A 14685-nucleotide genomic window follows, 5' to 3' on the forward strand; every position below is an offset into this window, starting at 1 on the left:
TTCATTAATGCTAACATGATCCTCCTGCTGCAGCCAGGTTTCTGTAAGACAAAATATATCAATATGATGATCACAAATCAAATCATTCACTAACAGAGACTTCGAAAGGAGAGATCTAATATTCAGCAAACCACATTTAATAGTTTGATGTTTTTGTTCAGTTAAAGTTTTTGTTTTAATTTTTTTTGCACAAGAGGATTTGCTCCTTTTGTGTTTTTTGATTGAGGGGGGGGGGGGGGGGGCAGCATCAGGTGGGAAGCCGCAGAGAAGTGTGTAAGACTACAACTCTGCATCCTGGTCTCAACCCTGGGTTGTCATGTTTTTGGATGACTAATAAATTCGTCCATATTTCTAGAAATGAGAAGAGCTCCTTCCAAAGTGGGATGGATGCCGTCTCTCCTCATCAGACCAGGTTTTCTCCAGAAAGATTGCCAATTATCTATGCAGCCCACGTTGTGTCCTGGACACCATCTAGACAACCAGCGATTGAATGAGGACATGCGGCTAAACATGTCATCACTGGTCAGATTTGGCAGGGGTCCAGAGAAAACTACGGAGTCCGACATTGTTTTGGCAAAATTACACACCGATGCAACATTAATTTTAGTGACCTCCGATTGGCGTAACCGGGTGTTATTACCGCCGACGTGAATAACTATTTTACCGTATTTACGTTTATCCTTAGCCAGCAGTTTTAAATAGGATTCTATGTCGCCCGCTCTGGCCCCTGGAATGCATTTGACTATGGTCGCTGGTGTCGCTAATGCCACGTTTCTGACTATAGAGCTGCCAATTACCAGGGTTTTCTCCTCAGCGGGTGTGTCGCTGAGTGGGGAAAATCTATTTGAAACGTGGACGGGTTGATGGTGAACCACGGGTTTGACTTTAGGACTATGACTCCTCTTCCTGACAGTCACCCAGCCACTCTTAAGTCCCGGCTGCTCGGGATCTGCTCGGGGACGACTAACAGAGCTAGCTATGCTAGGTGGCTCCGCACTGACTAAAGGGGCCTGGCTCGCTATCGGGTGGTTTTCAACAGTGCAGAGCCGAGCTTCCAATTCAGATAACCTTGCCTCCAAAACTACAAAAAGACTACATTTGTTACATGTACCATTACCACTAAAGGAGGCAGAGGAGTAACTAAACATCTGACACACGGAGCAGGTGAAAGCAGGAGATAGAGGAAGAGAACTGGTAGCCATGCTAAGCTAGAGAACCAGACACACCGCTAAAAAGTGAAAAATAAAAACTAAAGATCTGTAAGAGTGAGCGTTAGAATATAACAAGTATGGGATAGAGTCAACTATGCAAGATGTGTAAATTATAGGGAGAATTAAGGTGATTATTAGTAGTTCAAGAGGAGCGAGAACTGTCACAGTGAACACACACAAAGCAACAGGAAGTGATGCAATACGTCTTACCGCAAAGCAAAGCCGTCAGCCCAACATATATATATACATATATATATGTATATATATATAAACTAAACTTCTGCCCACCTGCTGAGAGGTCAGTCTACATGTCAAAAACAAGGGTTTTTCTTAATTAAATTGGAGGTCTTTTGTTTGGTTTTGTTTGCTATGTGAAATGGGAACAACCTTGTATGACTGCATTATGTGATGGACAGATGTAATGTGCATAAATTACGTACTTACAAACTTTTCCTCTACATACTTGGCGACCAAGATGACAAGTTCTGCCTCAGTCTACTGTGATGACATTGCAGCTTTTGTAAAAAAGTTTTACGTAAACTTAATAGACGTTAAAACGAAAATCTAAATCTGTTGTCATTTTAATATAGAGGTTCTGTTGCACAGACTATGGTCTTTTCCTAAAATCAACCAAGGAGTTTTGGTGACCAGACAAAAACAAACAGTGACTTAAAACTAAAATAAAGTGACCCACAAAGAAATCAAACCAGGGATTCTTGGTTGAAAGTCTTACTGAACGTTTGGTGGTCTTTTATACTGCTAATTTAATTTTGAATGGGATTTCTGTGGTCCATATAATTTCAACAAAGGATGTATCATAACAACATAACTCAATATTTTTCAAGTTGTGCTAATCAATTTGAATCCTGAAGCTCTGTGCATTGAAATGCAGCTTGACAACTTTGAAATGCAGCATGTAGGACTGGTTACGGAGAATTTAATTTCAGCTTAGCAGTGGTTTGATTTGCAGTTGTGAGTGAGTGAGTGTTTCGAGCTCTTTAAAATGAAGGCAATAGCTAACTTTAATTTGAAAAGAGAAAGGAAGGCCTTACTGAGGAACTCCATGACTTACTCTGGTGTGTGAGGAAGATTCTTCATTTACAAGAACAAACTGTAATCTATCAGATAAATATGACTTAACTGAATCCTGACTGAAACTCTTAAAACAGATTATTTTTATGTAAATGATCACACAGTTGAGCTGCAACTATTTTTTCAAGAACTTTAGACAAAAAGGGAGATTGGATATAGGTCGATAATTAGCCAACACTTCTGAATTAAGAGTAGGTTTTTTAAGTAAAGGTTTAATTACAGCAACTTAAAAGTCTGAGGTACGTATCCTGTCAACAAAGACAGATTGATCAAATCCAATATGGAAGTGTCAATTAACCTCCTTGAACAGTCTGGTTGGGATTGGGTCTAAAATACAAGTTGATGGTTGAGAAGAGACTATTGCTGTTCTTAGCTCAGAGAGATCAACTGGGCAGAAGCCGTCAAAGTACAAATCAGGTTCTAAAGATACTTCTAAAGCTGCTCTACTTGATGATACATCAGTGATAATAGTGGGAAGGATTCCGTCAATCTTCTCTCTGACAGAAACAATTTTATTGATAAAGAATCTCATGAAATCATCACTGCTAAGAGTTAAAGGAATACATGGCTCAACAGAGCTCTTTGTCAGCCTGGCATCAATGCTGAAAAGAAACTTGGGATTATTGTGAGAATGCTTTAAGGCATTCTCACTATTGTTTTCCTGTTTTATTATTGCTTTCCAGCATTCTCACAATAACAGGAAAAAAATGTCCTGTTTTTCTTTATTGTGAGAATGCTTTAAGGCATTCTCACTATTGTTTTCCTGTTTCTCTTTTTTGGCACTTAACTACTCCTGCAATCTTTCACCGATTTCAACAATTTCAATCAAAATCAAAACGTTCAGCTTGTTCAGCACATTCCGGCTATGACTTTTGGTGTTGATATCTTTTATACTTTTTAAACTATTTAACTTTTATTCAAAAATGTTCCTGTCATTCAAATGAATGGAAATTTCTTTCAACTCTTCAAAAACTTCCTCTTCTTTCCAACCTAACTAGTTCAGCATACATTCAGCTGGAGACACCATTCAAACTTTAAAATGTTCACAAGACATTCAGCTATTACCAAATGATTCAGCTTTTTAAAATATTAAGCCAATTTTGAAATATGACAGTTTAAAAAACATAAACATTTTTGCTCCTTCTTGATTTTTATGAATGAGAAGATTAGAGTGGCACACTGATCATTTTAACTTTTTCTGATATTCAAATAAATTCCTCTAACTTTCATACTGTTTAACTCAGACAAACAAATTATACCTTAAAATGTAGGTACACTTGTTCTCTTTCAGCTGATGTAACTACTAAAGAGCTCACATTTACAGAATTTCAGCTATGAGCCTTGAAGCTAGAGAAACCTTTCAATTTCTCTCACTAACTCCAATGAAAATTTGGTCTGACGCCAGAGACAGGTTCAACTGTGTTCAACTCGCTGCAGTTTAAATTTTTTTCCCTCCATTGAAATAAAAACTACATTGCCGCGTTCCTCCAAGTCTTCTGCTTCTTACGGTCTTCAAATTATTTTCCTCGCTCTTCCAGTTTTCTCATAGGAGGTCATAGTATACAAAAAAGCAATTTCTGCAGGTTATACAGGGAGACAGCTCGTTAAGCTGCAGCTGTTGACAAACATTGCTATCACTGATGACATCACTCTTCTACTCCCTGCTGTATATTACACTGAAGCCATTTTAACTATTACTCACTTGATTTCTGATAAATTTTCAATTTATAATTTTTGAGCATGTTCAACTAATCCATTCAACTTAAAAAGCATTCTCACAGCTGTTTCGCAGGAACAGCTTTTTTCTAGTTATTCCAACATCTTAGTTCTTCCGTACATTTTTTGGACTTTAACTACTTCCGCACACTTTAAGCATATTAAACCATTTTTGCACAAAACGTTCAGCTCTTTCTGGACATGATGGCTTTATCTTTTGGTGTTTCTAACATTTAAAGTTTTTAAAATATTAAGGTTTTTGTGCAAATTATTCTCCCATTTAAAGTAATGGTAAATCCTTTCAAATCATTCAAAGAGCTTCCTCCTCTTTCAAACTTAACTACTTCAGCATACGTTCAGCTAGAAACACCATTCAAACTTTAAAATATTCATAATTTTGAACTATGACAGTTTAAAAATTGAGTAATATCCTTGATCATTTCTGAGTTTACAATGCATTCCAATGACACGGAAAGTTAATTCGTTGAGTGGAGGCTCCAACTGGCAGAGTGGAAGAATACAGAAATATTCTTCAGAAAAAAAGTTTTTAACCTGTCACTTCCCAAAATATTTAAGCCAAATAAATAAGTTTAGCATTAAAACGTAGGCAATTTTGTCCTCTTTTAGCCAATGTGACTTTCATAGCCTTCAGGACTTTACTTTTTGAATTAAAAGCCTTTGAATCACAGCAGTACCTTCCAACTGCCAGTCCTTTTTGCATATTTCTTCTCTTTTCTGTACTTTTCTGCCTTCATCTAGCTCCAGGTCCTTTCAAAAATACATTTAAGGCCTTTTGAAACTTCAGCAGATGACTTTCTACTAAATTTTCAATTTTTTCTGCATTTCAAATATTTCCTAACCCTATCTAGCTCCAGGTCCTTTCAAAATGTCAAGGTAAAGATCAAGGTTTCTTTATTCATCTCTGCAGTGCACTATAAAAAAGAAAACACTAAAAACACTAAAAACATGTATAGACACACTCAAAAACTCATAATAAATACACTCAAAACAATCTGACACGATGTGCAAAATACATTAAGAAAAATACATCCTTACGCCACTACTTCGGCCTCAGCTTCCTTTCCTTTTCTTCCTCCTCTACGTGCTTATTAATGAGCTTAATGGATAGGGGGATAGATGAGTATTTGAGGCGATTACGTTTACAGAGTGGAACCCTGTACCTTCTTCCTGACTTTAATTATGTGTATTCTGGACTGAGCACATGTCATGTGTCATTGAGGATGTTTGATAGCAGCCTTTTCAAAAAGGTCTTGTGGAGAGGAAAGGGCAGGTGGGCCCATGATCTTAGAAGCTGTCTTCACCAGGGAGTTGATCTGAGATCTGAATTTGACTGTGAGGTTACCAAACCAGCAGGTGATGCCATGCCCAATAATGGACTCTATTGTTGCTCTGTAGAAAATAGCCAAAATATTTCTACAGACGCAAAACAGCTGAAGTCGTCTCAGAAAATGGATGCGCTGATGAGCCCTGGTACAGACCTTTTCCACCTGTGTGTGCTAGCTGAAGTCACCATCAATGTGCACACCAAGATATTTAAATGATGTGACCTTGTTGATGGAATTACCATGTATGCTCACAGGACTCTGATCAACAACTGAATTGGGTTCCAGCACCATCTTCTTCTCAAGTCTTCAACCAAGACTTCTGTAAATATTTGTTATAATAAAATTGAACTATTTTGAGCTTTTTTAGCATGATCATCTATCCCCATGCATCAACTTGTTATTTGAACTTCATATTCTTTCAACCCATACTACAGAAAGTTTTGCCACTTCTTTCTGATTGTTTTCCCTTTTTGTTTTGCATTTTTCTTCTCATTTCTGCATTTTTCTGCCTTTCTTTAAAATATTAAGGCAATTTTGAAATATGACTGTTTCAAAAACATGAAAAAAACTTTTTAAATTTTTCCGGCCCTTTCATCAAATCTTCTGTTTTTCCAATAGGTTTAAATCATTCCACTATTGTAATTTCAAATTCAAATTCCTTCAACCAAGGCTTCAGCAACTGGTTTTTCAGCAATTGAAAAATGTTTCACTTTTTTTTTTAGCATTGTCAGCTATCCCTATTCAACTTCATCAGCATTCTCACTTTCTCACTGCTGTTTTGCAGGAACAGCTTTTTCTAGTTGTGAGAATGCTTTAAGGCTCACTATTGTTTTCCTGTTTCTCTTTATTATTATTATTCCGTATGTTTTTTGTCCGCTAACTACTTTCACCGATTTCTACAATTTTGGTATCAAACTGTTCAGCTCTTTCAGGAAATTTATGCTATGACTTTCGGTGTTTATCACTTTTAAACTATTTAAACTATTCAACTTTTTTCCTCATTCAAATTAATGGAAAGGGCTTTCAACTCTTCAAAAACTTCCTCTTTCCAACCTAACTATTTCTGCAGATTTTCAGCAAGAGACACCATTCGAAAGTTAAATGGGTCACAAGACATTCAGCTGTTGAAGCCAATATTGAAATGTAACGGTTGAAAAAAACTGACAAATTTCATCTCTTTCTCCTCTTTTCAACTCCTGCAATCTTACATCGTTTCTACTATTTTGGTATCAAACCGTTCAGCTCCTTCAGGAGATTTATGCTATGACTTTTGGTGTTTATAACTTTTACACTTTTTAAACTATTCAACTTTTTTCCTCATTCAAATGAACAAATTTCAACTCTTTCTCCTCTCTTCAATCTAATTAATTCTGCAATCTTTCACTGATTTCTACAATTTTGGAATCAAAACGTTCAGCTCGTTCAGGAGATGTGTGCTATATCTTTTGGTGTTTATATCTTTTACACTTTTGTAAACTATTCAACTTTTATTCAACTTTTTTCCTCATTGAAATTAATGTAAAGTTCTTTCAACTCTTCAAAAACTTCCTCCCCTTTCCAACCTAAGTATTTCTGCAGATTTTCAGCTAGAGACGCCAATCAAACTTTAAAAGGGTCACAAGACATTCAGCTGTTAGCAGTTGGTGCAGGGTTTTCAAATATTAAACCAATTTTTAAATATGACAGTCTCAAAAACATAAACAAATTACAACTTTTTTCCTCTTTTCAACCCAGTCTTTCACCGATTTCTACAAGTTTGGTATCAAACCGTTCAGCTCCTTCAGGAGATTTCTGTCATGATTTTTGGTGTTTCTAACTTGTACACTTTTTGAAATATTTAACATTTTATTAAAATTATTTTGAAATTTCAGCTGTTTCTCCGCTTTTCAACCAAACTTCTTCTGCATACTTACACCGATTTCAACTATCTTGGTCTCTGTCACAATTTAGGTTTTCTTCATGTCTTGTCTCGTCATTTCCTGTTTTATTTTGAAAAGCACTAACTTTCCCCTCTCGTTTCAGGTATCTTGCTGTGATACAGTGGAGGCGGGTGTTCAAACATAGTGTAGATTTTATTGGCACATGCCACTGTTTTTACATTTCCTGCTATTGTGTTTAATCTCATAAAGGAGTACAGTAAGCATATAACCAAATGTTAAGAAGCATTCAACACACTATAAATTCTCTCCTTTCTTATTTGAAAACAGATGAATAGCAGCAGCTGCCATAACTCACAACATTATGGTTTTTCCTCACTGAAATGCAATACAAAATCTTTTTAAAGTCATGAAGAAAGAAAATCAATCTTTCTGTTTAGTGCTCTCCAGAGCACTACCCAAAGTCTCCAAATGGTGAGATCAGACAACCTGTAGTTCTACATGGACTATTTGGAAGAAGCAGCTCAAACCAATCCTAACTGTTTGTGAGGTGAGGCTGTGCATCTAATTTGCATGCGCTGTTTGGAACAGATTAAATCTAAAGATAGGAAGATAAGGAAAAGTTGCTACAGGCTACACTGAGAACACAGCAGATGAAAAGTTGAGCAAGGACCTGTGGCACCTTGAGAGATATGTGAGGCAGCGACAAGCTTGCTTGCTAGCCTCTGGTCAAACAGGAGCTAAACTGGGCTTTATTGAACATGTCATAACACAAAAGATATATAAATATATGTCTGAATTACACCAATATAAGTGTAAGTCATTGCTTAGCAGAAAAAGGGAAAGCTGCTGGTGGGTGGATAAGGTATTCGTAGATCCCCATTTAGTGAGTGACTTTAGGTATTTTTTCACAGTAAAAACTCAAAATGTGCAATTTTGAGGTACACAGAGGAATTGTTAGTATATTCATGACTGCTGGAGTGGGACTTTAAGATTTTTTCCTTAGAAACACCATTTTAGACTAGAATATCAGCCAACAGTGCACACATTCTTCATGTTATCTAAACATGGCAATATATGCTGTATGTATTCCGACCAGTCTAAAAGACTCGTTACACCACCATTTCCCCTCAGATTTCCTCTCTACTGTTCCCAGTCCCACTTGGAGGGCAACTGTCAAGTTACATCGAAGACTTGGCAGGAAGACCCTTTGTGTGTTTTTCCTACTCTGTGGTAAATAAGATTGTCCTCTGGCACATACATTTCTGAACTTCCCTTGAACCTAGGAACAAGAATACTCTCCCTAGACCCTTGAAAACTAGATGTAAGTACCAGTGTGCTTTTCATCCACACATTTATTTCTTAATTCTTACACAATCGCCCAGTCCAACTTTCCATGTTCTACAAAGAGTCCTGCACACATAATTTTTTGGCTCCTTCCACACCTTTTGTTCTACACGTGAAAAAAAAGTCAACACAGAAAGGCCCATGATAACATTAGAACTGGTGACTGGTGTTTCTATTCTGCTTGTTAAGATAAGAGTAGAATGAAAGCATTGGAATCAAGGTAGGCAAAATTAGAGGAACTCAAATAGTTTACGGGGAAAGAAACTTGTCTTTTTAAACCTACTTGTATCTTACTTTTAAGAACACAGCATTTCTGGGTGTGGTGGTATCATAATCCAGCAAGATGATATGTTGGTTTATAACACTTGTTTTGAATGGTATGAAGAGTAAAACTACCAAAATAATGATAAAAAAAACCCCATGAAAATACCATTGGTTAAAATCCAGTTGACCTTTACCTTAGGGGCCTTAAAACTGTTTTCGCTTTTTTCCCTTTTTCCTTATGGTTCAGCTATATGTTGATGGAAAAATTAAATCCCGCATGGAGGGAGTACAGCTGCAGAGAGGCACTCAAGATAAGTAAGTGTTTACTGGTTTGAGGGGACATGTGTGTGTGTGGTTTTGCATGTGTGTGCATGTGGTGGAGATAGTGGGTGTGAAAATTTGGAAGTGATCCATTTTTTTTTTCCATACTGCAGTGTGTCTAGATCATGGTCGAGCAATAGGTCATGTTAAGGATTCCCGCACTTCCTTTGCTTTTCTCTCTATGGCTTTTGTATATAGATAAATAGACAGATGATCAGCTTGGTATGATAAGGGAGGATAACTATACCAATGTCTTTCAATGGGAAATGATCCTGCTGTGTGGAATTGTCCAGCCCCCTAATGTCATAGCTGGAGATCAGTACCCTGTGGGAAGACCTTTTTTCCACAGAAGATTTACAAACTTGAACCGTTGGTTGGGTTATTATGAGATTCCCACAAATCTTTGTTTATACTCTAAATCAGACCAGATTTTCCCACACTGCAAGACATTCCCACAACCCCCCTGTATAAAATAACCTTTTCCCTGGTGCACAAACCCTATACAATGTGTCTTTAGAGACTTTGCCTAAAAGCCCGGACTTCTTTCCTGGTCTGTATAGTTCTGATTAGTTGCAGCAGAAAATCAGACTGTTTGGAAACACTGTCCCCATTAGGCCTGATCTAAGCTGTCAAAGAACACATTAATGTATTCATTAGTTTCTTTGTTCATTTTACCAGCTTTAGTTAGTGCAGATCTCTCTTTAGCACAATGCTATTGCAGGCGATGCATTGAACTGGCCAAGGTTTTGACAACACTGCACCACAGGCAGAAGTGATAGCCAGCTAGCGAGTGCTCTATGAGCTAAAATCTCAGTTGCTAAAACTTGGGCAGCAAGCAACCACTATAATGAATCTGGCTTATTTCAATTAAATGTATGGGGCAATATCTTTCTCCCGTCTATCCAGGGGTATGTACAGTAACAAAAGTTTAATAGCTAATTAATCAAATTTAAATTTCCAGCTAAACATGGAGTGCAACACATCAGTCAAATAGATGGCTAAGAGATAGATCAACGATACAACAGTTTGCAGTTCAGCTCAAAAAAACACAGTCCTCTTCTAGTATAGGATGACATGTACAAAGAACTTGAAGTTGAAATCAGACCGTGTTGAATTTAAGGTACTTTTGTACCATTGTTTTGTTTACATGTTTGTTTTAAAAATCTTGCCTGTTTTTTTTTATATGTAGGGAAAAGCTGTAATGCTAAAAATGACTTCATCATCACCAAACTGACAACTGAAATGAGAAAATTGTCCAACATTTCAATGTCCACATGTACATTTACTGTAGAGGTATTGAATGCCATCTTCTCTCATCCTTTCCCTGACCTCAATCCCATATCATCAGTGACTATGGAAATTTGCTTTTTTTTAATTTTTGAAAGTAGTTATCTTTATGTTTCACTTGACCTGTACAAAACAAAAGTTCTGGAATCAGAATCCTCATCCAACGCAGATTGGGGATTCATCTGCCCTCCCATTTGGACAGAGATCTCTGATTTTTTTCTGGCACTGGTCACTCTTCCAGTTTGGAGTTCATGGCCCCAAGTGCTCTTTTTACCACTGGTACATTTATGAATATATGTATATGTATATGTATATGTATATGATTTGCATAAAGCAATCATATTTGCTCCTATGTTGATAATGATCTTTAAATTCTAAATTGACCCTAAGAGTGTATTTAAATTTTTTCAAGTAATTCAATTAATATCATCGTTATCATTGCTCTATGTTTTAACAAAGCCAGAATATTCATGTCATGATCTGACTGGCTTGGAGGTGTGTTTTGAGTTTCAGGCTGGGTGAGCAGGTTTCCCCGTTACCTGGGCGGAGTCTGGTGGCTGTCTGCTGTCACACCTGTTGTGCATCTACCATCATCAAGGACCCTTCTTAAGAAGCAACAGGAGCACCACTCTTTGCCAGGCAAGAAATTGAAAAGAAAATGGTGGAGGAGAAAAAAAGATTGGTGACATTTGTAGCAGGGGTCATAAATGCGACTGCAGATGTTAAATCTAAAACCGAAAGAATACAAATCATAGTCAAAGCTGCAGTGCATCATCTGGGTATGAGAGGGATACGATGGGAAGAAGTGAGAGATGAGTTAAGTGTTCAGGCCAGTCAAGATTCATCATGTATTGGATAGTATTAATAATAATGATAATCCTTCAATGGAATGCAAGAAGTCTAATTGCTAATGGTCAGGAATTTAAACAATTCATATATAGTCAGCAGGAAAAACCAGACATATTGTGCATACAGGAATCATGGTTAAAACCAAATTTAGATTTTATTATCACAGGATACATGGCAGTCAGAAGGGACAGGGAAGAAGGGGTAGGAGGTGGGTGTGTCACGTTTGTTAAAGAGGGCATTCCTTACAGGGTTATTGATATAGGAGTTGAGATGGAGACTATTATAATAGAAATATTGATAGGGAAGAGAAAGTTGGCAATAATACATTTTTATAACCCATGCAGAAAGTTGGATATAAAGAAACTGGAAGAAATGGGGGGCAAGAGCAATGGAAATACAGTGTGGTGTGGAGATTTTAATGCTCATAATACATTGTGGGGGAGTGAGAAAAATGACAGTAATGGAGAAATAGTAGAAGAAATGTTAAATGGACAGAATCTGGTTTGTGTGAATGATGGAAGAGGGACAAGGATAGATGTAAATACTGGGAAGGAGTCGGCTATAGACCTGACAATAGTGACGAATGTATTAGCACCACTGTGTGACTGGAATGTGTATCAAAAAGGGACCATAGGAAGTGATCACTACCCTATATATAATAAAATAAATATAGAGACAGTACAGGACACGGAGAGAGTAGGGGGAAGATGGAGTTCCTCAGGGTTCTGTGCTTGGACCGATTCTTTTTACTTTATACATGCTTCCATTAGGTAACATTATCAGACAGCATGGCATAAATTTCCATTGTTATGCTGATGATACTCAGCTGTACTTATCTATGAAACCAGATGAAACCTACAGGTTGGTCAGGCTACAAGCCTGTCTTAAAGACATAAAGACCTGGATGACTCAGAACTGTCTGCTTTTAAATTCAGACAAAACTGAAGTTGTTCTCTTTGGACCTGAGCGCTTCAGGGAGAAATTGTCTAGTTATATAGTTACTCTAGATGGTATTTCCTTGGCTTCTAGTTCTACAGTGAGGAACCTTGGAGTTATTTTTGACCAGAATTTATCATTTGACGCACATATAAAACTGGTTTCTAGGACTGCCTTCTTTCACCTTCGTAATATTGCCAAAGTCAGGAACATCCTGTCTCAGGGTGATGCAGAGAAACTAGTTCATGCATTTGTTACTTCAAGATTGGACGACTGTAATTCTTTATTATTGGGCTGTCCCACATATTCTCTGAAAAGCCTCCAGCTGATCCAAAATGCTGCAGCCAGAGTTCTGATGAGAACTAACAGGAGAGATCATGTTTCTCCAGTTTTAGCTTCTCTTCATTGGCTCCCTGTTAAATTCAGAATAGAATTTAAGATTCTTCTCCTCACATATAAAGCTCTTACTGACCGAACTCCATCATATCTTAAAGATCTCATTGTACAATATTTTCCTAACAGAGCACTTCGCTCCCAAACTGCAGGTTTACTTGTTGTTCCCAGAGTTTCTAAAAGTAGAATGGGAGGTAGAGCCTTCAGTTATCAGGCCCCTCTCTTGTGGAATAAGCTGCCAGTAAATGTCCGGGAAGCAGACACCCTTTCCACTTTTAAGATTAGGCTTAAAACTTTTCTTTTCGATAAAGCTTATAGTTAGGGATGGCTCAGGTAATCCTGAAACATCCCATAGTTAAGCTGCTATAGGCTTAGACTGCTGGGGGACCTCATCTGTCACACCTTTCCTCACTTTGCTCTCTTTTCCCCCTGTTTAATTTCAAAATTGATTTTATGTACATGTGACATTATTGTGGTTATTAACCTATGTTTCCCTGTTCCAACAGATATCCTTTGAATGGCGTTATGGTGTTTTTCCCCCCTCTTTTCCCTCTTTTCTGTCTTCTCAAACCCCAGCTGGTCGAGGCGGATGGCCACCCTTCCTGAGTCTGGTTCTGCCAGAGGTTTCTTCCTGTTAAAAGGGAGTCGTTCCTTTCCACAGTTGCCACAGGCACGCTCAGGACGGGAGATTGGACTGAAGACACATTTCGGTGCAATCTGTTGGTTTCCTTAGCTAGGATATTAATTTTTTTAATTAGCTCTATATGAATTAATTGGATTATGATTACAATGAATTGAATTCCAATTGGCTTGAATTGGACTATATTACTTAAGTGCCTTGAGATGACAATTGTTGTAATCTGGCGCTATATAAATAAAATTGAATTGAATTGAATCTTAGAAAAAGCAAATTGGATAGAGTTTACAAAGGAAAGTGAAAAAAATCTGGATTGGGTTAATGATAATGTGGAGGTGGAAATGATGGAGAGGGACACAAAGCAGGGGATTATATCAGCAGCAAACAGATGTATACCTAAAAGTTCAGGGAGAAAGAAAAACAAGTTAGTACCATGGTGGGATGAAAAATGTAAACAAGCAATAAAAAGTAGAAATAAAGCGTTTAAATTAGTTAAAAGGTACCATAACTTTCAACACATGATTCAATATAAGCAAGCACAAGCAATGGTAAGGAAAACAATAAGACAAGCAAAGAGGTCGTATTGGAGGAAATTTTGTGAATCGATTGGGAGCAAAACTAAGATAGGAGAAGTATGGGGAATGTTGAGGAAAATGGGTGGGGATAGGAAGGATTGGATTTATCCAGTCCTGAGTTCTGGAGAGGAAGTGGCTATAACTAATAAAGAAAAGGCGGAATTAATGGTTAAAACTTTTGTTGCGGTGCACAGTTCAAATAATTTAACTGAGGAGGGAAGAAATGGAAGGAAGAAAAAGAGAGACGAAAACAGGGAGGTGTTAATAAGAAAAGAAAGTAGAGAAAACTAAATAGATGTACCATTTACAATTAGAGAAATGAAACGAGCAATAGAGAATACAGGGAGTGCGCCAGGCAAAGATGGGATATGTTACACTATGATCAAACATTTAAGTGAGGGGGGATTAACAAAGATATTAACATTATTCAATAAAGTCTGGAAAGAGGGGAAAGTACCACGAAGTTGGAAGGAGGCAATAATAGTACCAATTAGGAAGCCGGGGAAAGATCATAGTAAGACAATAAATTACAGGCCCATAGCACTAACATCCCATATAGGTAAGATAATGGAAAGAATGATAAATGAAAGAATGATGTATTATATAGAAATAAGGGGATTGGTAACTAGACATCAGAGTGGGTTTAGAAGAGGTCGGAGCACTATTGATCCAGTAGTATGCATTGAAGATGATATAAGAAAAGCACAAGTAAATAGAGAAACAGTGGCAGCAGTGTTTTTTGATGTGGAAAAGGCATATGACATGTTGTGGAGAGAGGGATTGCTAATTAAAATGCATCGAATGGGAATTGAGAGAAACATGTTTAACTGGACT

The 14685-nt window shown here is 37.4% G+C and overlaps 1 protein-coding gene across 1 annotated transcript; it reads right to left on the minus strand.

Moving 5' to 3' along the window:
* Nucleotides 1-314: 314 nt before the first annotated feature.
* Nucleotides 315-1212, minus strand: LOC140266792 (uncharacterized). Its single transcript, XM_072361891.1, has one exon. The coding sequence runs from the start codon at nt 1200-1202 to the stop codon at nt 315-317; it is 888 nt and encodes a 295-aa protein (XP_072217992.1). The 5' UTR covers nt 1203-1212.
* Between the last annotated feature and the right edge of the window lie 13473 nt (nt 1213-14685).

Source organism: Leuresthes tenuis, unplaced genomic scaffold (assembly GCF_036924035.1).
Source record: "Leuresthes tenuis unplaced genomic scaffold, fLeuTen1.0.hap1 SCAF_13, whole genome shotgun sequence".
Lineage (NCBI taxonomy): Eukaryota > Metazoa > Chordata > Actinopteri > Atheriniformes > Atherinopsidae > Leuresthes > Leuresthes tenuis.

What these genes read in the sequence shown, in the direction of transcription:
- LOC140266792 (XM_072361891.1), bottom strand. Translation starts at nt 1,202, where the DNA reads ATGGCTACCAGTTCTCTTCCTCTATCTCCTGCTTTCACCTGCTCCGTG.